This window comes from Artemia sp. Qi Xiang Cuo, chromosome 13 (assembly GCF_049724085.1).
Source record: "Artemia sp. Qi Xiang Cuo chromosome 13, ASM4972408v1, whole genome shotgun sequence".
NCBI classification, from domain to species: domain Eukaryota; kingdom Metazoa; phylum Arthropoda; class Branchiopoda; order Anostraca; family Artemiidae; genus Artemia; species Artemia sp. Qi Xiang Cuo.
Genome location: NC_142806.1, coordinates 50717714 through 50742738, shown reverse-complemented (window position 1 = coordinate 50742738; position 25025 = coordinate 50717714). Strand labels below are relative to the sequence as shown.

Below are 25025 nucleotides of genomic sequence, written 5' to 3'. Positions count from 1 at the left end.
GTACATGACTTTCTTCATGTTCAATTCGCAGAAAAGAAAGCTCAACTTATTCTAAAGTAAAAATATATTTCCTTATTTTTATAATTATCTTTTTATGCTCAAAATTAAATTAGCATTCCGCTTTTTCTGCTATAATTCAAATATTTAAATTGAACTTATACTGAACATATTACTATCAATGGTCTTATAGTCAAATTTAAAATGATATTCAAGAAACTTTAAACTACTCTTGAAGTTTAAATCGTGTTGATTGATATTACCTTTTTACGGTGAAACCCTTTGAGAAATAGCACAAAAAGTGCTATTTTAGTGCCATATGGAACTTGCAGATAGCAAACTTTATAAAAAGCATATAGATATGAGAAAAAGCTTTTGAACGAAAAATTAAGTTTCCCTCAATGAGGTTACAGTAGCCTGCTAGACTGCTGAAAAAAAAAAGAAAAAAAAAACAACAAAAAAACGGGAGACATATCAGTGCTACCGATGCAAAAAATTTATTTTCATTGTTGTTCAGGGAGGGGAGCTGTAACTTCCCTGTACTAGGCTTTGACCATTTTAATTCCAATGGTACACTTTTCATTTTGATCTGACGCCATTTTCGAGGGGTTTGAGGCTTTTTTCGAAATCACCATAAATTAATTTTCGCAATAAACTTTTACTTTTAAGAAAAACCGAACTAATAGCTAATATTCCTCAGTGTCAAATGGCAATTTTTTTTCACTAGGCAGTTTTTTTTTCAAAACGTGTTTTTCAACTTTTAGTTACTTTAGGCCGTGGCTCGCTATTTACTAGGGCGTAGGTACTGCTGCAACCATGATATTTTTCCGGGACATTCTTTCAGAAATGAGCCTAGAAAATGGCTGAAAAAAGCAACAGCGGATAACGCTACTAATATTTCCAATACGATATGTGTGATACCAATGTGCCCGATACAGATACGGGTGATATCGACACACTCAATACCATATAAAGCCCTTCCCTAGGGACTATAGAGGGCCATATCATCATCAAAACCATATACATTGGAGTGCTACCAATAAGAAAGTGATTTTCCTTGGCCATGCTGATTTTAATGGTACACTTTTCATTTTGATCTGACGCCATTTACGAGGGGTTTGACGCTTTTTTCGAAATTACCATAAATATCTTTTCACAAAAAAAATTTACTGTTAAGACGAATCCAAATAATAGTTACCATTCCTAAATTAGTGTTCGATGGCAATTCGTTTCCACCAGGCAGTTTTTTCCTAAACAAGTTTTTTTACTTTTGGTTCTGACCGTCTTAAATAGTACATAATAAATTCTTCTAACGGAATAATGAAACTTATTAAGGGGTCTGGGAGGGGGAGTACACGGTAAGGGTCCCTTGTAAATCTCCAATTAAGGGTTTTGGATCATAAATATTACAATGGTGCCGTTTTATACTTCGAAGCTTTTCAACTTAAGAAGTGGCAAAAAAGGTGCCATTTTTTGTGCTATTTGGCACTAACGGATGGCAAAACTGATTAAAATTACGTAGATATGAGCAATAGCTTTCAAATCAACCATTAAACACCTCTCTAAGAAGTTCTGGCAGCCCACTAGCCTCTAGCTTTTCCACTTAAGACATGGCATCAATAGTGCCATTTGGCAGTTACAGGTGGTGGAATCCATAAATAAAACTTAGATATGAGAAATAGCTTTAATGTGAGCTATTTAACATCTGTCTACGATGTTTTTGTAGCCCGCTAGCCCCACCTCTTGAGAAATGGTACATAATGTGCCATTTTTGTGCCATATGGCACTTGCAGATTGCGGAATTTATAAAAAGAACGTAGTTGTGAGAAACAGCTTTCTAATGAGCCATTAAGCATCTCTCTATGATGTTCTGGTAAACCGCTAGCCCTGGAAAAAAAGGAGAAAAAAGGGAGACAGATCAGTGCTACCGATGCAAAAAAGCGATTTTCTTTGTTGTTCAAGGAGGGGGACCATGCTGATTCTAATGGTGTACTTTTTATTTCGATCTGACGCTATTTTCGAGGGGTTTCAGTTTTTTTTCGAAATCACCATGAATTTCTTTTCGCAATGAACTTTTACTTTTAAGGCGAACCGAAATAATAATTATCATTCCTGAGTCAGTGTCAGATGGCAATTTTTTTTCACTAGACAGTTCTTTTCAAAACGCGTTTCTTAATTTTTGGCTACTATGGGCTGCGGTTCGCTCCTTACTAGGTTGCAGCTGCCGCTGCAACCATAAGGAGCTTATCCATACTAAACAACTTAATTAGGTTACTGAAATACTTTAAAACTATAATCCTAAGAAAGAGGGATTAGTAATTAGTCAAAGGCGCCCATAAGCTGAATTCCAGAGGGGGGGGGGGAGCAAACCTCGTTTAATTGGCACTTTTAATGCTAAATAATAGAAATCTCAGAACAAAAATATAAAAATAAGGCAACAAAATTCAGCCAGGGGGGCGGGAAACCCCTTCCTCTTATGGGCGCCCATGTAATTAGTCTCTAATTTTCCCGGGATTTTTATTGGTCTGCAACTTAGATAATTGGCGCTAGAGTCATAGCATCTCCTCTTTTCGTAATAATCTTTTTCCGTGCAGCATAAAAGATTAGATTCACATGTCTATCGGCACAGAGGTGGAAAAGTTGGGGGAGGAATCATGAGAGTGCCGAGAAAATTATTGGAGGAGATGTAGTGTCAATTTCCTCCATGGAAAGTTCCTCCCACGTAACATCCCCTCTGACAATTCTATCGTCGATAAAAATAACCTAGGAAAATTTCCTGCAAGCAATGCCACCAGGAAAATTCCCCTTAGCTGACTTTCTTTTCTGCTCCTTCTATGTTTTACCATAGCTCTTTACTTTTCTTTGAAAAACTCAGTTTCGATTTTTTTTTTCTTTTAATTGATATCATTAAGAGACAACGAACCTGAAAATCATTTTCCTTTTTGTTGATCAATTTTGATCGGTTGTTCAACATTTCTGAAGTCGACAGAGAAGGGCGTCGGGAACACAAAAACAACGAATATTTAATGCTACTAATTCTTACGTGAGCCAGCTAGGAACTTCCTTGGGAAGTCCGCAAAGCGCTGTTGTATATAATTGACAATCAAGCTCTTGGGAGTAAGTCAACGTTCGCTATATAAAGCACTTCGGATGTGATTGGGTTTATATCCGGTTCTCAAGGATGCCGGTCTAGCTTTGCGTCATAGTGTTGTTCATCATTAAGGTATATTTACGCTACGAATCCTATCAGTGCCAGTTGAGTCATATCTCATTTAGCATTAAATATATTCTGCTCAGGATAAAGCTAATAAGGTAAAATATCTTATGCTTACACTCAAAGGTCGAAAAGGCATAGAAAACGTAAACAGATATTTTCACTCATAAACTTTATAAAATCACTCCTTTTTTTTACAAATAATTTCTATTTACTCGCTAAGCATGACAGGAAAAAAAAACTCAAGAAGAAAAAACAGATTTTTCCTGCCAATAAAAAAGCAAAAATGCAATGCAAATATTTTGGGTTCTTGGCGTTCACCCCCCCCCCCCTCGCGGAAAATACCCACCATGGAAAATACGCCGGTACTTGTGCATTATATGGTACCCACCGCTATAGACTGTACAAGGAACTACTAATGGAGACCCGTCAAACGGGTATTTGCAAGAGATAAATTGATGGCAAAGCGTGATTTAAAATTGCGTTTACAATATTTAAAATGTTGATTTTTGGGGTTTAGAGGAGGGGGGAAGATACCTAGGTTAGGTTACGTATTTAATATATGCTATGCTTATATCAAACTCAAATAAAATTCTCAAATTTGGAAAGCCTTATTCTCCACGGGGGGGGGTATTTTCCGGGGGTAAACGTCGGCCACGGAATATATTACCCCTCAAGAAAAAAAAGACAACATTTATAGGTTATGCGGCATAAACCAGCTTTTTGCAACATTGTAACCAAATGGTCTCACTCTTCTGACAGAGACGACGAAAAATTAAGCTGTTGCCTAGTTTCTTTTGGAGTTGACACTGAACTCACCCTGGTGAGTTAAGGAGTGCGATTTGCCTTGAGAGTCTTAACGAGCCCGATTAAGAGTAATTACAATGAGACAATAATGCGGCCACATCAGAAGTCTATGAAATCAAAATTTGCATAAAATATGATATTTCAATTTTTTCTTTAATCTTAGCTTCCTCGGAAAATTGTGCAGGCTTTTCCTCCCTCTTCCCCCTCCTGTAACGTTTGTGCGGCCAGCCTTGTGAATGGATACTGTTTTCATTCCAACGTAAAATAGCGTCATAACTAGCAAGAGCGCTTTCTCAGGATTACGTAACCAACTAAACTATTTAAGCTTGAGACATTGAATTTTTCGCAAAGCAATTTTTAAACTATGGCCTTACCATAGATAAAATATAACATAATTATAACAAAAATGTTGGAGTAGGAGGAAAAATAGTAAAGGGACCCAAAAAAGGGCCGAAGGCTCGCGTTTTCTAGCAGAGAGGCATTGGCTTTACTATACAGCAATCAGTTTGCTAATATTTTGAAGTCTACGCCGTTGATCTTATCGTTGAAAAAATGACGTCATTTTACGGCCTTAGAGGGCCAAAAGCATGAACTGCCAAGCGGAGGAAGAAGGCAAAAGGGCTTATTTATGTAACACGAAGCGTTTGCGTGTCTTTCCGCCTTTCAACTGATATTTTTTTTGAAAAAAAAACTAAACTAACCTATTGAAGCTAGAAACGTTAAAAGTACTGCAGAATAATCCTGGAATCACAACATAAGCATCACAACCCAGAGTCACGGGTATAACCTTACACCGTCATTTCTCAGCCTTTCTAACGTCACAAACCTAGAGAACAGTTTGAAGAATGTAAACCATATCACAAACTTCTTGTACTAAACGATAATACAAGCTAAAGTATTTGTTTTATTAGTAGAGCCTATTTATCTCATTATTGATTGATTGGAGAATACTTACTTATCTTGCTAATTTTCATTTTTGCATTTATCAGCATTTGCATGTAAAATCTCACTAAAATCTATTAAATAATAAATAAAAGATTTCATGTCGAGACCGGTGAACATATTTACATTTCAGGAACGGGGGGGGGGGGATTTTCAGGGCAAATGCAGCTTCTAAAAAAGGCTTAAAAAATGAGTGAATTATAGCGAATATAAGAAATTATAGTGTAAAGAAAATTCAAAAAAAATCTTCAACTAAGGAAAAAAGAAAAAATCAATAAAAAAATTCAGTATTTTAAGGCATTATAGAACCTAATCCTGTCATTGGCAGACGGATTGAAGTATATGATAAACGAATCAATGGACACCATGTTGATCCATTTTAAAGTAGTAAATGTATCGCGTTTTTATCTGTGTAATTATTATGCTTGCATTAAGTTATGAATTTTGATTTATTTCATTTCTCTTTTTTCGTCTTTGTATTTTTTTATATTATGCTCCACTCGTCATTGTATTTATAACAGATCATAAATAAATTCAATTCCTGTTCAAAATCATAAACTTCGAGACTTACGAGAGGGTGGGTACAGACCCGAAGCCCCTCCCCTTGAATGTGCCAATTTCATTTATATGTGTATAATCTTTGCTGTGCGCCCCTTATCTATGGGACGGGATTACCCCCCCCAGGCTGAGAAACAATAATGCAGACTATAAAAATCTCAAAATTAGAACTGAAAAAAAAGAAAAAAAAAAGAAAAATCAAGTCATATGTGGGCTGAAGGCTTCAATGGAACTAGGGGCAAAATTGCGTAGAGTAACTGAATAATTCTAATTAGGATACTACAACTGGTTTAGTATAAATAAGCTTCAAACAATAAAAAAAATTCAATAGAAGATTTTTTTAACGAAGATTTTCTTAACAGGATTTTTTTTAACAAAGATTTTTTTTAACAAAAGTATTGACATTATCCAAAGAACACTTTATTAAAATAATCACGTTAGCCTACTTGTAGCAACTGAAAACCATTTCAGGTTTCTCAGTGTAATTTTACTGATATTAGAGTGCAGTAATGCACTGTCTTTCTCTGCAATGAATCTCCCAAGAGCCGAATAATTTCTGCCCCGTGATGGACTTGGAACAATTTGGTCAACTTCCATTTCGCTTTCATAGTGGAAATATTCGACCATGAATATAAAAGAGACGAATGAAAAATCAGTAGGAAAAATGAAAATTAGGGACGGAACAATACTGAGTCATCAGAGCAAACAAAAAAGAAAGGACAAGGTCAGACTGAAAAAAAAAGATAATTAACCTTTAAATTCTTAAAGAAAATGGAATCCAACAAATTTTCGCTTTCAATAATACTCGCCAAAATGTAGTACAATACATTGCCAATTTTTGACAATGTTTCCTATTCTAAGTTTAGTCAACAGGTAGTTCAACACCTGTTGAAAACAGACCAGTTTGCACAATTCATTTTTGGGGAAGGGAGGTGAGGGAGGAGAAAAAACACTGGCAAATTGTTTGAAGAATGTGGTATCTGAATCATATATTGTCACGCTATTTGATGTTCTAGGTTAAATAAAACGAAAACGAAAAGTTCCATACATAACGTGAAACTACGTCACGTTCGACCCGAGGGCTCAAAACCGTAAAAAACGTCATTTTTTAGCAACGAACATAAGACAATGAGAAGGGCTTGGCGTAATGGGAGCCTCCCTGGATAGGTAGGGGGAATCTCCCCATCCGTGATAAAAGGAAGAGGATACACAAAATTGGACTTTGAGACCTGGGGATCTGTGCTATTGTCCCACTTCTTCCTCATATTAGCTTCAAACCAAGTCATCTGCACGTTAAAGGTATTAGTACCTACTGACAAATTTAGGTACGTATGTATTATACGGAACACACTCAAGAAGTGAAATTAGGTTAATCATAATTAAATATACCAGAACCTGATGAAAATACAATACTTTAGTTTATATAATAATATAATTTGGGCTATATATTTGTACATTAGGGGGGTGGGGGTAAAGTAACCTAGCCTAACCTTACATAATTTGGGCTAAATATTTGCACATTAGGGGGAGGGGTAAAATAACCTAACCTAACCTTAACCCCCTCCCCCACACCCCTAATATGCAAATATATAGCCCAAATTATGCAAGTCCAATGCATTCTGTCACCCATAATTTGTCTTTGTGGCCATGAAACCGGTTTTCTGAGATTGTACATTCACCAAACTTCTCGACTGTATTTGGTATAATACATAAGTCTTCAAATATAAAATATTTGATTTTATTCATTACACCTAATCACTCACCAATTCCCTTTCTATGTGAAAATTTCAAGGGCGGCGTCCTTTCTTGATGTAGTAAGGATAAAGTGCTTTCTTTTCTCTCTAAAACAAATAGTAAATAAATAAAAAAAATAAAACACGGAACGAATACAATTTAACTGTAATAGTAGTTATTGCAGTTAACTTTGTTATCGTTAATTCTGAAATTTTGAAATGCCAATGAAGTTATCTGATGTTATAGTTAATTCTGAAATAATTAGAGGAAATTACCAACTTTAACTTTTTTTTCTGAGATAAACTGAATATTTTAAAACGTAACATAGAAATGAGTCCAAGTCTCCTTGCGTTATGTAAAAATCTATCGCTACATGCCCTAAGGATGCAAAAAAACACACTAGTTCCATATTAATTTAACTCTCCCTAAATACTCTAGTAAAGATATAAATTTTAAAACGTAACGTCCAAAGCACAGAAATCCAACAAAAACATTTGTCTGATAATAGCGACGGGGCCAACAAATTAATTTTGTATTTAACCTACTTTTGAAAATTACTTTTGTATGAACTGTCTTTGAACTTTGTTTACTTCTTGAACCCTGTGTTTGTTGGCTACTTATGTGAATAGTTCATTCAACTCCTTAAGTAGGTTCTGTTTTTCAGATGAGATTCAAAGACTACGTTTTATCACTTGCCTTAATCATCGCGACCGTCAGTTCACTAACCGCAGCCGAGAATAATACCTTTGATGGGATTAGAGAAGGACGAACTTTCGATGAACTCCAACATTTTTTCAAAAAGATGGTCAACAGTTTCAGATCAAATCAAAATGTGATTCCTAGCACTGATAAGTTAAGCTTGAATGACCTAATGGTTCCACTGGTTATAATGAAGTTTATGAAGGATTCATTTGACAGGATTGCGCCTCAAATGGGTTTTACCAGAACTTCAAAAGTTTTAAAAGATGATTCGATCTATACTATCAGTGAACTACTTGAAGACGCCGAAACATCATATAAAGACTATTTGAAGTACGTAAATGAAACACAGAATCAGAGTAGGTCAGGACGCACCCTAACTGATACCTTTGACTATTTAAAGAAGAACAATAAGTTTAATGGAATGATAAGAAAAAAGTTTAGAGGTTTAGTGGAAGGTCCTGAAGGGGATAATTTAGCTGTTGCAGGAGGTATCGCTTCTGGAATGGTCGGAACTACTGCTCTAGGATTACTTATGTCACATATGAAGCTTGTGAAGGCTAAAGAGCTGACAAAAGGTCGCTCTGCTCAAGTCACTGACGACTGGGCCATTGAAAATGAAATTGAAGACACGGTACCAATAGTTTCAGCTTTAAAAAACACTTTAATACCAACAGAAAATGATAGAAATTCCCGTGCTCTAAAGGATAAATTAGAACTTCTTTTCCATAAACTGAAAGGATTCTTTACTGAAAACAAGCTTATAGACAGATTCGACAGACTTTATAGAAGCCGTGGAGCGACGCCAGCATCTATTATTGGAGGGATTGGTGCAGGCCTGATTGGCTCTTTAGGTCTGGGTCTACTAGCCGCTGATATAAACAATAATCCAAGAGCTGGAAGAAACCGTGCTTTGGATATTGATAACAAGTTTGAGCCCTTCTTTAAAAAGTTTGATGAGTTTGTTAATAGTTTTACTTCTGAGATCGCAGTCGTTGCAAATAAAAATGAAATTACGGAGCAAGGACGACAGGGTAAAGTAGCCGGAGTATCTAGAACTGTGTTTCATAAGCTGAAACTTGCATATTTACTCAATAAACTGTTGGAAAAGAAAAAGCTAACCCATTTAAGGACAAAAATAGGTCATTTCTTCAAGGGTCGCAGTCCTTTAGCAGTCAGTGGTGGACTTGCCGCAAGTACAATTGGTCTCACAGGACTAGGCTTACTAACAGCTGCACTAACGAGGAGCGATAACAACTTTTATGGAACTGAATACGATACAAGCTATGACGAAATTCCAGGTGCTGGAAACATTGAATACCAAAAGAGGTTTGAAAGTCCAATTCCTGATGAAACCCCCCCAACCCCTGATCGACCACTCGAACAGCTAAAAAATGCCCTTACATATGTTGCTCAAGGACCCTGCGGACAAGCAACCTTGTGTAAACAATTGAGCCAAGACATGAACCAGCTCATCAACATCGCTAATTTAGCAACAGTATATAAAGATCAACTTGGGTCTTACAAAGCCCCATTAGAAGGGATTCTCACTGCTGCCAAAAGAAGAGAATGCTTTAAGTATATTTGCTAGATCATGAACAGTACTGCACACAATCAATGCTGGAATGATATGTTGAAGAAATGAACAAGCGTAAACAAACGGAGGCTGCCGAATTTAGAGTCGAAGAAAGTGTAGAGTTTCTTGTGGTTTTCTAGTGGTATTCACGGTTGTCCAATGAACGTTCAAAAATACTGGAACCGTTTCTGTTGTCTTTTTTTCTGAAAAGAGCTTTTCAGAACTAAAGTATCCGCTATGTGGAATTTAAAGTAACATATATTTTTTATGAATTATATTAAATAAATTATTTCTATATCAAGGTCAATCTTAGGTTAATATGTTCTATCACTAGTCCAAGAATCTCGTGGTTTCATTTCACTTCTACGCCCTCAGTATATTCTGCAACGATGATATACAAAAACCAAGGGTAACAGATTAGCTAAATCGAAACAAATCATGCATACCGATTATCAAAATGACACATCTCTAATATTTCAGGATCGACTGGAGAGATCGAGTTAAAGATTTTGGGAAGTGTTTGAGGAAGACAAGAAGACATCTACGTTTAGGGAAAAAGTGAAGCGTGTCACAAGATTATTGTCACTTAACTTTTTGTTCGGTCGAAAAGTACTGACAATTTTTTTCTAAAGAGAACGAATCTTGTATATGTAAGCTACTGAGTCAAGAGGCCCTTAAGCAAAGAAAAAACTTGTTTGTTTCGTCTGAAATCGGCCAAAAACTTTTTGCCGACCAGCTAGGGCTCGTATTTTCTTATTCAGAATGAATAAGTATTGAATAAGTATTTTCTTATTCAGGGGGTAAAATCAATAAAAAAGAACAATGAAATTAACACTAATAAAATTTAACACTAATTAACACTAATAAAATTAACAACAAAAAGAAAATGAGGAAAAATCACTAAGAAGCCAAATACTCTTTTAAGATTTATTTGAAGGTACGAAACGAGGTATCTTCAAATAAATAAAAGTATTTAGCAGACTAAGGGAAAGTATTCCAGGCATTATGTAAAATCAATAAAAAAGAACAATGAAATTAACACTAATAAAATTTAACACTAATTAACACTAATAAAATTAACAACAAAAAGAAAATGAGGAAAAATCACTAAGAAGCCAAATACTCTTTTAAGATTTATTTGAAGGTACGAAACGAGGTATATTCAAATAAATAAAAGTATTTAGCAGACTAAGGGAAAGTATTCCAGGCATTATGAATATACGTGGTTAAATTAGTATACTATTAATATAAATATAATATAAATTGATATACGTATTAATTTATATTATACTATTAATATAAATTAATATCCGTGATTTTCTATTGTAAGCCCGAGACAAGTGTGACGAATCGGAATAAGTGGACATATTATAATTGAGGCTAAGAAAGGCTTAACCTTCGACGTTGCTTTTTCTGCAAGATGGCAGAATGGCAGAAGCTGCCACATGGAGACTGGGTTTTACTCAGTATCCCCATTTTCATTGGGCCGAAATGTTCCTAGTTGAACTATATTGAATTTTAAACCCTTTTAGGGGGGTTGTATTAAAGGAGATAATAATTCTATTTATCCTGGAACACTAGTATTGTCTTAGAACTTATTTTAAGCTTTATAAAAATAAGTTTATAATAAAGATCGGGATACATAAAAAAAAAACCAAAACTAACAAAGAAAAACCAAAACCTATTCTATTTACTTACACACAGTGGTCGATTTGAGCCTGTTGAAAAAAAAATGGTAAATAAAATAACAAGTACCTAGATGACATGAATCAGTTGTTGAATTTCCACTTGCTATCCTCCAAAATTACCTTTTTATCTTGTATATTTTCAGAATTAAAATAATTACATTCAAACTTTTATTGTTTTCCTTTCCCTCCATCTCACCTTTTATCCATTTCAGTTCATCAAGAAGATAATTTAGAAACCTCTTTGCTCTGCTTTCTTTCACCAATCGCTTTATAAGTCTATATCTATAAAGAGGTCCAAATACCAAAGCTAAGACAGTGACAGTAAGACAAATAACATTTTAGCTTATACTGAAGTCAGGAGTTGTCATCGTTACTACCAGGATTTCACTGTGCATTCTTACAGCATATCCTTTAGAAGAGGTTACATTCATACTGGATTCAAAGGTACTTGATTCTTGTGATAAGGTGGTGAAATTATGAGGAATTAGAAGGTAAGCGCTGATTATTGCAACTGGAATGTCAAATTCACGGTTTGCATCCGCAGGATATTCATGGCACTTCCAAAAGGCCTTTTCAAATTCAAATTGAATTTCAATAGTCGAATTTGAAAGAACTTCAAGAACTACTTCAAGATGATGAGGTCTTATACGATCACGTCCAGGAACGACATGGAGATAGTCTGGAAGCAACCTTTTTTCTGTACCTAAAGATATAATATTTAAGATGTGGCCATAAACACGAAAGTACAAGGGTAAAGTTTCAAGGTAAATAATATTTGTGGACTCCGAAGCAAGTGTGTTTATCATTTGTTCCATAATTGTGCCCCTTTCATTTCCACAACAAGCCAAAAACCGAGTAGTGTGCAACGGAGGGGGTAAAATATTATCATACAAAACAGATTTTTCATAGATGGCTCTAAAATTCAACGGCCTATCGTAAGTGAATCCTCGCACGTACTAATTTGTGCCAATGGACAGTATGAGTAGAGATCACTTCCAAAAGTTGATTCTAATGACCAGTCTTGTTTTCCAAGAGACGCAAGATTTATTACAGGGGGTTTAGTGGAAGAAATTAGGGGTAAAGCTAGCTGTCATACTACGCCAGTGCATTCATCCGTTGAGCAACTGCATTCATCCGCGGAGGCCGTTTGGCCTCCAATTAACAGCCATGCTATGGCAATTTGAACTGAATATTTTTACTTGGTCTAATAACGATGCGAGTCCTTATTTTGTGTCACAGGGCAACATCTTCATCCATGGGGTCAAATTTTCCATATAAAAAATTCCACTTGGTAGTGGTGCGTAGCGCCCAAAGCCGCTATTAAACCGATCGTCTATTAAACCATCCGGTCCAAAAGCGAAAGAGAGCTCAATAGCACAGCCAAAGCTTACAAGGGTCAAAGAAGAGCAGAATAGTCCAGAAACACTGTTGGTCAATAGTTCCCACCTCTTATCCACGTTTGATACGTCATGCTGAAACCACGCATAAATTTCAGCACTAGTAGGTGCAGATCTTGGCGGGAATCCCCATTTTTTCGTCCTCCAACATCCTTGAGTCAAAGAAAAATATAACTCTTGTGCTCTATAACGCTAAACTATTTCCCATAATGGACCCGGGGAAGTCGTAGCTCATAAAGTTGGTGCGCAGACTTGAGAGGAACTAGTTCTTCTGAAAAGGTTTCATGGAAACTCACCAATCTCAGGATCGTAAAGAAAACCAAGAAGAACATAATCTATTTCACAAGTAGCTCTGCAAGCCACATTCTAGTTAGTTGAGCAACTTGTTTGAAATGCTGTGTCGTTATAACTATATATTTTTTGGAGCTTTGCCATGTCTAATGTTAAATGATATGACTTATAAATAAAGTAAAACATTTATTTGCAGTTGTTTTCTTCTGTCAGTGTGCCTTACCCTACGTATGTAATGCACTGTTTACCGTTTTGTCTATACAAGATCATCAGACAACGTGTTTCGTTTATGAAAATTTTGTATAAATTGGAATAAAAATTTAAAACAGGGATGTTATTTTGCATCGGATCATGCTCTCCCCAAAAATGTTCTAAAGACAAATCCACAGCTGGGATAGAAGGTTTTCATCTAGGTTGTCCTTGTCCTCTAAGAAAATGTATGGAAAAGTTGAAAATGTTTAGCATCTATTTGGAAATGGTCTTTGAAGGCTATTGTAAACTGTTTCACCCCCACCCCCATTTTCCTCCAAAATAGAAGCGACAAAGAAATAGAAATGGTGGCTAAAAATGAATATGACACAATAAACAATTTGCAACAGTAATTTTTTTCATTCTATCGTAGCTATTGATCAGTTTGAGACGCAGGCCAGCACAATTAGCCAAATATTATGTTTTGTTTATTATGTAACATTTTCTACCTTGAAAAAGAACTTGGAAGGCGAAAACAAGCATAGCAAGTAGCTTTAGCAGAGTCTGCACCCTAAGCGTTTAAAAACAATGCAAATTGTGACAAAGCGGTAATTAAAACAGCACCTGGAAACATTCAGCTGTGTTTCAATCCTGTCTATTGTATAAGGATTTTCCCATTACAAACAAAAACCTTTGGGAAGTATTCGATGTTTAACTTGGTTTGTTTTATGGACTTATTTATAATTATCGAAGTGTTTATTCGATTGCATTTGATATCCTATCAAACATCATTACTCCGATGAATTCATTAAAAGCGATTATAGAGCGAACAATTAACAGTTAATACACTATAGAGGCTATGGTACTCTCCACTGGAGCCGGGGTGTCGAAGTTCAGGTCACTCTGTAAAACGGTTTGCTCTTGTTTAGATATATTTTTTCTTTCTAGTAATGTAGGCTCGAGTTCGGTTTGCTTTATTTTAAGATTTTCAAGAAGAAAATGAAATGAGCTGTCCATACTCGCATGAAGCTCATCGCGAAAAGCATTTTGGAAAATGAATCCTCCGCCAATGAGCAAAGACTTATCTGGATTTCGGTGTCCTGGAGGTATAAAATTAAATTTTCTCTGGTCTTGTCTGGTGGCGTAGACGTCAGAACCTTAGCTCAGTTGCCATAAGCTCATCGTGATTTGTACATCGGAAACAATTGTCATTGCGCGTGCGCGAAGGCGGAGTATGACTCTTGTGTGGTTTTAAATCTGTGTCACATATTTTTGATGGAGAGAATAGCCTTTGTCGATACTGTATATTCTGTCTACTGTGCATAGGCTTGAGTTTGTGTTTTCTTTGTTTTAGCATTTTTGAAAGGAAAATGAAATGAGCTATGCATAATCCTGTCCGGATCATCCCGTAAAGTATTTTGGAAAATGGAGACTCTACTAATGAACAGAGATTCATCAGGATTTCAGTGTCCTGGAGGTATAAAATTTAATTTCGCACCTGGGTACATTGTTACTAATTTTTATGATATTATATGTTGAATTCTTATCGATTCACTGGTTTAAAGATAATCTGTGTACCTAAAAGATTTTTTTTGTCCAAATACTCGTACTGCACATATACTATCTTAAAAGAAACAATTTTCAAATCAAGTTCATCAATCCATGTTTTCATGGTAAAACGCGTAATATTCCTGATGAATTGTAATTAAGGTCAATTTTTTTCGCCTTCAGCTTTTGAAATTTTACCTGACTGAAGCCAACACAACCTCCACAATAGTGTCCTCTGGTATTTAAATACATTGTATGCGTATGTTTAAATACATTTAAAAATTGTGCATAAGAAAAGAGATAAATTGCCATTCAAAATTGTTAAAAACAATGCTTCTGGTACTACTTGTTACCCCCCACCCCTCAGGAATTTCTTGGAAAAGCCTATGATGCCTTGCCTCACTTTTCTCCTCTTTTTCCAGTTGGAACTTGAATTCAATATTTCTACTACATAGAAGAAAGGTTGTAGCAATGAGTGAAACTATTACCCTCACTCCAAGAACCGATAATAAAGGTGCAGACCAAAATTATCGCCGGGAATCAAGGAGGATTAGATATCAACTCCTACCTCCCCCTCCTTCCTAAAAACATTTAGGCACTAAAATGAAGTCTTTGAGGCGCCTATCCCTAGTCACTCCTTCATATAGCTGATGTGTACTTGCATATCACTTCAAGTAATTTTTAAGAAATAGGAGGAAAATTAGTTTAGTTAAAAGAAACTTTAAAATAAATATATGAAACGATTTGTGTAATAAAAAGGGAGGCATCTCCCCACAGCCCCCTTATCCAGGATTGATATAAATGAAGGAAGGTGATAGATTAACTCTTAACCCTCCCCCCTACACCCTTGTTTATATTTATCTAAAGGTTCATGGAGATATTAGACGATTTAGGCATTGAAATGGGCTCTTTTAGACATCTGCCCGTCCCCCAGCCCTTCTTTTATAGTATCTGATGCGCAATTTTACATCACTAAACATAATTTCACGAAGAATCATTTGAACCAACTAAGTTAAATCTAGCATTAAGATAAATGTACACATTAACAATTTGTGAATTTTCCGCGGGGGGGGGGGGATTTTCCACGGGGGAGGGGATTTTCCAAAGGGTAGTCCCGCAGGGAATATTTTCCATGTGTGTTGGAGGGGGAGGGGGTGGACAGCTAGCCCCCCAACAGGAATGGGGATAGGACACATCCCTGTTTCACAGCAGACATCATTTTAAATGAACACGTATCCCCATTTTCTGTGTGGGCACACAACATTCACTAACTTCATACAATGTGATGGTCAATTTGACTAGTTTATGAGATAATCTGTAATATTTCAAAATCTTCTATAAAATCTTTCAACAACAAAATCGAATGCATTTTCAAAATCAATGAAACATGTATTTTTTTTTTGCCCCACTCCTTGGATTCTTCAACCATTAGTCTAAGAATGGAAATAAGATCAGAGCAAGACCTCCCAGGCCGAAAGTTCATGCCTCTCCAGTTGTCGTAGATTAGCAATCACCTTTTATTGAAGAGTGTGACCAGTATGCCCCTGGTCCAATATTTTGGAACTGTTTTGCTATTCCAGGCAACCACTAGGAGAGCAACCCAAACAGTTATACAGCCTCGAAGGGATGTCTTCAGCATCTCTGCCGTGATCCCATCGACTCCAGATACACGTCCACTTTTTAACTTTCACAGCAGTCATCACTTTTTTGGTGCTGGGGGAGGAGGGGGGGGGGGTTAGAACTTACATCAACTGATAAAAAAAGAAGTCAAATTAACTATCGGCCAGGAGCGACTGAATGATTTATCGTTACTGAGTATAGAACACAAAGAATTAGGAGAAATCAATTGGGACGAGATAATTAATAATTTTGCAGAGGCCACTGTAATAAAAGTCAGATTTAAATACACCGAAAATTTCGTTAATAAGTGAAAATTTTGTTAGAATTTGGCCTGAAAATTTTGGGAGACGGGGGGGGGGCTAATCAAGATTTTGCCCCGTGTGTGGGAGAGGCCAAAACCGCCACTGTTCAAATCTTCACTCAAGTGGGCCGATGAGAAGATGTCCTCCATTCTGAAATGAGACTCGCCTAGAGGGCTCTTCTTCGCATTCGTACGTTGGCGTTACAAAAAACGTACGTGACAAAAAAATCTATATAACGGATGATGTATAACCTATTAGTTAATAGGAGATTCGCGGATTTATTTATATTAATGGCCTATTTAAATCATGAAAAAGTAATATTTCAATATAACATAACTATCAGATTGCAAGTAAGAAATGTATAGCTCGGACCATCTCCATTCAGCATTCTTTCAAAACATAATGATCCCAATTTTTATTTATTTTCTATTTTTAAAAGAATTGGCAATATGAACCAATATCCATGTATAGGTAACCCTATGCCTAAATATGTAACCAATATATCCAGGCATATGTGGGGGGGGGGGGAATTATAACGATAACGATTAGTACTATTGGAAAGATGTCACTCGGTAAACAAAATAAGTCGGTAAAATCGTGAAGCGAAACACCATGATTCTTCCGACGCCACTAAAATTCTTTGTTCGGTAAATAAAGACCATGAAAATACTGACATGTCATCTACAGAAAGTTCGAACTTGGTCGGTAAACGCAGCAGTTTTACCGACTCAAACAGTCGGTAAAATGACCAGCCAATCGGCCCCCCCCAAACATTTTGGCTTGTAACGACCCTGGCTTCAACACAGCACCTTACAAAATTAGCTTCTTTAAAAGAAACAACAACAACAACAAAAACTGGTATTATGAACCAATTATTAATGATAGATTATTCAAAACTTGATACACCACTAAAATCGACGAATTGTTCGCATATAATATAAGCTATTGGAAAATATACGAATTTTTTTTTTGCGGGGAATTTTCCATAAGGGAATTTTCAGCGGGGAGGAAAGTCTCCGGGAAATTTTGTATTGGGTGGGGATTTCCTGGACTGATTTGAAAAACAGTCAGAAATTAAATTTAAAATAAAGTTTTTTTTAAAAAAAAGTAAGGAACAACGTTAAAGCTGAAAACGCAGAAATTATCGTGTATATGAGGTGGGATGTCCCTTCCTCAACCTTCGCTCTTTATGATAAATTTTGACTTTTTGCCACAATTCTGTAAGAGAGACTGCTCAAACACAAGGCCTGTTGAATTTGAAAGAGGAAAATATTTTGAAGAACTTCATGACTTAGCGTAAAGAGAGAGGGTTGAGGAAGGGAGAGCCCCCCCCCCGCCTCATATACAGAATAATTTATGTTCGTTTTGTTTTAATGTTACTCCTTACTTTCACTTGAAAAAAACTTTTCATTTAATAACGGAGCAATAAAGTTGAGGAAATCACATCCAGATGTACAAAAACAGTATCCACCCATAGATTTGTAATTTTAAATAAAAATAACTTTCCGAAGCTTACAACTTACTGGAATGATATATGTTCGTTGTAATCCTACTAGTCAGGACTAGATACATAAAGAATGCCTAGAAAGGGCTTATTTAGACGCGGTATCACCATTAGAAATGACCTTTCACCAAAGGTCACCCCCCAAAGGGCCATCTGCTAGTTACTTTTAGAGAAGGTAAAATAATAATAAAAAACATAATTGGCATCTCTAGCGGCATCTTCAGATGGCAACGGCGTAAATACTGCTAAAAACAAATCCTACAAGCCCAATTTTATACTGGAAAGTTCTGCTTCACTTCACTACTGGCACCTTGGGTTTTTGAACTACCTTATATTGTTAATGCGTTCTGAGTACAAGACTCCTTTTATATCTCTTTTAGTGTAGATTATCTCGTGTTGTATTTATCAAATGCTGAAAAAAGTCGTCTCCTATTTCTAATGCAGTGAAAATAAAACTTAGCATAAACCGCAAAGAGCTGGCACCCATAGATGACAGCCAGGGGCGAATCTACAGTACTTTCATTGGGGGGGGGGGGAAGGGGTCCATATCCGGGTATTCAAGGAGCATGGGCTATATAATAATTTTCTCTTCACATTATTGGAGGGGCAACTCCCCCCCCCCGCCCCTCCCAAACGACGCCCCTGACGACAGCAGTAAAGTCCCTATTGTGATTCTAGTGAAGCCTGGATCTCATTTATGGGAAAAACAAAACTGTGTTTACATGAAAAATATCACCAATATATCCATGAATTAGCTGAAAAAGTAGGCCCTCCCATCCTCATTAAATCCCACTCGTAAACTTGTTTTACTTAAAGCTTTACAGAAAAAAAACAACATAACGCAAATATTTAAAAAAAAATCTGTTACAACGAATGTAACGAAAATCTATTCCTTTCAGTAAAATCCAAGCAGCACTCTGGTATTACAAGATTTTTACAGTTCAAGAGTTCTTTCACTCTGTTAACTAAAATTACCGACGTTAAAAAAAGTTACCGACTGTCGAGAATGTCCAAAAATGGTGAATGTCAGCTTTCACTGGTGAATGTCAACAAACACCAAATGCGTCAGTGAAATATCAAATATTTCATTACATTCTTGGGCATTTGGACCCTCACGTCGATAATCACAGACATGCTCTGGTGAATGTCCAAAAGAGAGGAAAAGACCCCAATCCTATAAATGTCGAAAAGAGAGGAAAAAACCCAATTCTTAAAACCCTCTCCCTACCTCTAATTGAGAGATAAGATGGGAAATAAACCAAATCCTTATCTCTGCTTGGATTCAGTCCGCTTTGTCGGTCTTAAGCAAAGTTTGGGTCAGTCTTATGGAAAGGTTGTAAAAAAAAAAAAAAAAATTCTATACCCTGATTTATACAGAATGGATATTGAAGTGAACCGTGATTTTTTATTCGAAAAGTTAAATGCACTAATTGCAGGTAAACGAGACAACAATTTTTTAATTTTTCTCAAGAAAAGTAGTCTAAAACACTTTCTTAAGTGGTTTCTTCTAAGATTAGGCGCTGCACACCTTTGGATTATAGACGATTAAGATGTTTTGACGTTATGAAAATTAATGATGAAGAAAAGTTGTTTGTACTATTAAAACTAGGAGAAACGAATATACAGTATGTTACCGACAAGGAATTGTTCAGTATACTTTATGAAGCTGACATCAGAATAGGCCACGGAGGAAGAAAACGTATGCTTTAAGAGTTGTAAAATTGATATACAAAGTATTACACACAAATCTCAGAAATGCTAAACATGCGTTAGTGCATGGTGAATGTCGACATTCTCCGGTGAAAGTCAGAAATAAGGATATTTAACAAATGTTTCGGACATACACCAAGCGACTATGTTTTTGTTGAGGTTCACGGGTAAATGTCAACATTCATGGTTCGCGAATTGTGTGCATGCAGATTCTTTAAGACACTTATCCCAAAACTTTAAGAACTACAAAAAAGTCAAGTGGCATCTATTGTTACAGGACTTACTGAAGGCAAGTTTGCTGTTGTGATCAACTGGCCAGTCGTCCAAAACCAAGAAAAAACCCTAATTACGTCTACAACGAAGGACGGGTACGAAATCCGTCAAAAAAGAAAAGCAGCACTAAGGGCCCACATGTCTGTTTAGCTAGTCCTGTTATGTTTTATTATTATAATATTTATATATTTATAATCATTATATTAATTATTTATATTATTATCATTATATTTATTATTACTATTATATGATTTTTATACTGCATTTTTTTTTGTTTCTTCATCTACTTAAGTTAATATCAAACATCACTTTTATTTGCATAGAGCAGCATTTTTTTTATGAGTATGGGAAACTAATGAACAAAACTCAAATCGATGTGCAAGAAATAACAAACAGGGACATCTAATGTCACCTAGCTATATGATAAACTGTCTACACTTTAAAACTTTACCTTGTACTGCTGACGGTGCTAGTGATATTGGCATTTGCATCTAACCAAGGCCTTACCCAGGTGAGGGGGAGGGATTAGGACGGTTTGAACCCCCCCCCCCTCCAGAAATGTCAGTCTGACTCGTAAAAACGTAACAAAAATGGATAGAAACAAATTTTGTATGCGTTTTTTTGAGTTTTTTTTTGTGTACACCCCCCCCCCAAAAAAAAATCTTTAGAATAAACCCCCCATCTCCGAAAAAAAATCTTGGGTACGGCCTTGCATCTAACCCCCAAAGATCCTATTCTCCTTAGTTCCTTGCTTTTCCCCCTTAAAAAAATATTTTTATAGGGTTCAATTTCTCTGTAATTTTACTGCAATTCCGATGTTGGCACCAAAAATGACAGCCAGCAGATAAAAGTTAATCTCTATAAACAGGGCCGGAAAAAGGGCGATTGAATTTCAGTGAGGGGGACCCTAGGGGACAAAATCTTTGCCTCCATAAATATAACGATAAGCTTCAAAGCAGAAATGAAACTATCACATATTTAATTTCACATCACATTTCGAATTAGGTAAATAAAATGCCAAAAACAGTACTTTAGTCTACAAACACCAGCAATTACTCATGCTCTTCTTTCTTCTTGTGTAAATCGCCGATTCGTTGTTTATGACGAGCAATTGCCTCTTCATGAACCTGAATCTGCGACTCATGAAACACGAGCTCTTCATCAAGCTGCTGCTTTAGTTTTGCTAATTGTTCATGTTGCTAGAAAAGAATAATCAAAGGAGACCTTTTTTTTAAAATACTAACAAACATACTAAACAGCAGTGGTGGTTCTATGTTTGCGCGGGGGAAGGGCATCTAATCCCCCCCTAAGTTTTTCTGACATCCGACATTAAATTTCTTATATTTAATATTTTACACTCCTACGGTATACCTTTCCCCTTAGATTATGAGGCCTAAAACCGCTACTGCTAAACTAAATACTCCAGAAGCTTTTCTGAAATTTCAGTTATTAACAGTAAGATAAATTATCCAGCTCCAAACTTCTGTAGTCATGTATAAATAGATGAAGAGTATAGCATCCCTGGAACTGATACAACTTGTCCTCTTTCATATATCGACGTATTGTCATGCTTATCCAACGTCGTCACCTACACATTTTTATCTCATTCCAGATATTTTTCACAAGCAAAGAGCAGCTTTTTCCATAAATAAGTTTTTCCAAAATTTTGGAACAGTACTCCGCTGAAAATAAAAGATTCTGTTTCATTTCAATATAACTTTAAAATAAAATTTTCTTTCTACTAATACACATGCGTGTTTAGCACGATTCTCTCTTTTTCTGTGTATTGAGTGCCTAGTGCATCAGACGCACTAGGATATCTTAATATGAACACTTGATATTCTCCAGGGGCTAACATCTAGGCCCTAGAAATCATTGATCAGTCCCTAGAGTTGTGTTCTTATTTTTGTGCTTTTGTATAATATTGTAAAGTCAAGACCTTATATGAATAAAGGTATGAACCTCTATTTTGTCAAATAAATTAGTTTCATATTAAAAAGAGGATAATCTATTAACTGCATTTATAAATGCATAAATAGCTTAGCACGGTGTCCATCTTCTCTATGGCATATTCTTTCTCAGTATAGCTATTTTTCTAACGTAAACTGTACTGTCAACTTTACCTAAAGAAGTCTTAGTTCTCTATCAAATTCAAGAATTTGATAGAACCAAAAATATAACCACCCTCATTTAGACACATTCGAAATCCAAAACTTGTTCGAGGTAGTTCTGGCTGGCTTAAATCGTAGATTGTTAATAAAATCATAATCAAAGCGCTTTTCAAAAGTTTTTGTCAGTTTCCCATTGGCAAACTAAACCTCACTGTTACAAAGATTGGCCCAGGATTGCACAAATCCTCAATTTAACTGGAAGTCCCAGGGACTTCTTGCTGCACAGTTATCAGGGAATCGTCTAGGTCCAAACGAAAAGCAAGTCGTCTCCGAATGGGGTGGGAGGATATCGTAAGGAAATATTTGAGGAAATGGGAACTTCGTGGATGGTGCAAACAGAGTGGCTTTGAATAGATTGGGTAGGAGAAGAAGCACGCATGTTGGCCTCAGCTCATGGTATGCAGTGAATTGTTAGTAGTAGCAGTAAATTTAAACAAGAAACAAGTGGTGTTTCCCAGAGACAAGCAGGTTTAGGGTCCACCTCATTCTTTAGCAAGGCAGGAATCTTTAAAATCTTTAGAAATTTTTAAATGACCACAAGTAGGATTTTCTCTAAGAACTGATTGGTTGAAATGAAAGATCCCCCAATTTCGGCCATTGCCTTCAATTAACATTTACAGAGAGGAATAGATGATTTTTGCCCATTCTCGGTTCAGCCTTCGGGAAGAATTGCACAAATTTCCACATTGAGCCCCATCCTTTTGCGAGTGGATTTTTCGTAGTTTCTGAAAATTATTGGTAATCTTCTCATGGTCCTTTGGATACAGTGCATATTTTAAGTCATGGCTGATACATTTTGCAAGTTGTAAAACTTAGTGATTATAGTTTTTGTTATGAACTGACATAACTTGATCAATAACAGTTACTTTTTAACCGATGATTTGTAACATTTGGCAGCGTCTTCATTTTTCAGGTTTTCTGGGTTTATCCTTGTGTGGGTTTGTTATACCTTGCCAGGATCAGATACTTCCAAAAATGTATTATCTGGTGGATCCCATGAACAGGGACCCCTCCCCATGAATAGGCATGTACAAAGCAATTTAATTTGCATATATATATATATATATATATATATATATATATATATATATATATATATATATATATATATATATATATATATATATATATATGCATAAAAAGCAATGTATAAGTAGTATAAGTAGTAAAAAGCAATAATAAGTAAAAAGCAATGTGGGCACAATGTGTGTGTTTTTTTTTTAGACCAGGGCACTCTGTATAGAAGGAGTTGTAGGAACTTCGAAAACGGCTCATTCGATTAGAAATTCAAAGGCCTAGTGCCCATTTTATTAGCCAAAATTCATTGGAGGGCAACCAGCTCTCACGCCCATCATTTCCCCAAAAGCATCCAATCAAAATTTTGAGATAGCCATTTTGTTAAGCATAGTTGAAAGGTCCCTCCGCTCAAAGCCCCCAGGGTAATGGTTGTAAGTTATTTTCTAGGGGCATATAAGGTTTTTATAGAAAGAGTGATCTCACCCAACTTGGAAGGGTCTTAATTTGGTTAGGTAATCAGAAGTTCTAGTGCCCTTTTTAAGAGTCAAAGTGACTAGAGGGCAACTACCCCCCCCCCCCCTCCACACGTCGTATTTTCACGAAATGCATCTGATAGAAATTTTGAGACAGCCATTTGTTCCAAAAACAGTCCGAAGATCATAGGTAGCGTAATCGCGCTGCCTAAGTAAAGAGCGATTTGGGCACTATGTATTTTTTTTTTTTTAACCAGGTTACTTTGTATAGAAGGAGATGTTGCAGAAACTTCGAAAGAGGATCATTCGAACAGAAATTACAAGTTCTATTGCCCTTTCTGACAGTCGAAAGTGATTGGAGGGCAACCAGCCCCCCCCCGGCCATCATTTCCCCAAATACATCCAATCAAAACTTTCAGATAGCCAATTTGTTCAGCGTAGTTAAAAGGTCATAACCATCTGCCAATATAGTATAGCTTGCAGAATACTGAGACGTAAATTAAAAACTAATGAACATTTTAGTTGGTAATTGCAAGTTTCTGATTTTATTGGTTTTTAAAGCATTGGAATTGAAAACAGTAAATATTTTGGAGCATAAAGGCTTAAGGGATGAGATTCTTTCCCCACAAGCATAAAATGAAAAGATTGGTCAAAAGACACTCTTTTAAGTATCCCCCCCCCTAGGAAAAATTTCCTGGTCCTCTCTTTCATATCCATTATCAAATACTCAAGAGAAGATAAAGAAAGAGAAAGCTTAAATTTCAGTTTGAGTGCACCAGTCATATCCAAAAGGGAAGGGGAGAGACATCCAAAAGGGAAGGGGAAAGACATCCAACCTTAAATAGTCATCATATATAACAAATATTGCTCTCAATTTCCGTCTGCCTTATTAAACTTCATTTTGAATCTCACTTTGTTTTAGTTCATATTTCTTTGGGCAGGGGGGGGGGGTACCTTCAGAGTCTCAAATTTTGTTAAATTTAATATACAGAGCATTTAACAGAAAAAATTTAATACCTATATTTGCTTTTGGTCAATATCCCTACGTCACGATAAAGCCGATCAAAGAAGGCTCATTGAATGCAATTTCTCACATACAATTTTTGGCCAAAAAAAAAAAAAAAAAAAAAAAAAAAAAAAAAAAAAAATTAAAATTATGTATCTTTGGAATCATTTTTATACAAACGGAGAACTAAGAATCACACTTTGCTCAAAAATGGTGGCATAGAAACACATTTATTTATGTTCAAACTCCTCCCCCCCCCTCCAAACGGAAAATAGTTAGGCAAGTCTTCTTGAGATTTTAACACCAACA

General features: G+C 36.1%; 1 protein-coding gene and 1 pseudogene across 1 annotated transcript; one reads left to right on the top strand and one right to left on the bottom strand.

Moving 5' to 3' along the window:
* Nucleotides 1–3272: 3272 nt before the first annotated feature.
* LOC148945385 (uncharacterized) lies at nucleotides 3273–9822 on the top strand. Its single transcript, XM_089099135.1, has 2 exons — nucleotides 3273–3309; nucleotides 7917–9822. Exon 2 carries the CDS (start codon nucleotides 7917–7919, stop codon nucleotides 9540–9542), a length of 1626 nt encoding a protein of 541 aa, XP_088955261.1. The 5' UTR covers nucleotides 3273–3309; the 3' UTR covers nucleotides 9543–9822.
* Nucleotides 9823–11331: 1509 nt separating this feature from the next.
* Nucleotides 11332–12944, bottom strand: LOC148945384 (GPI-anchor transamidase component PIGT-like; annotated as a pseudogene).
* Between the last annotated feature and the right edge of the window lie 12081 nt (nucleotides 12945–25025).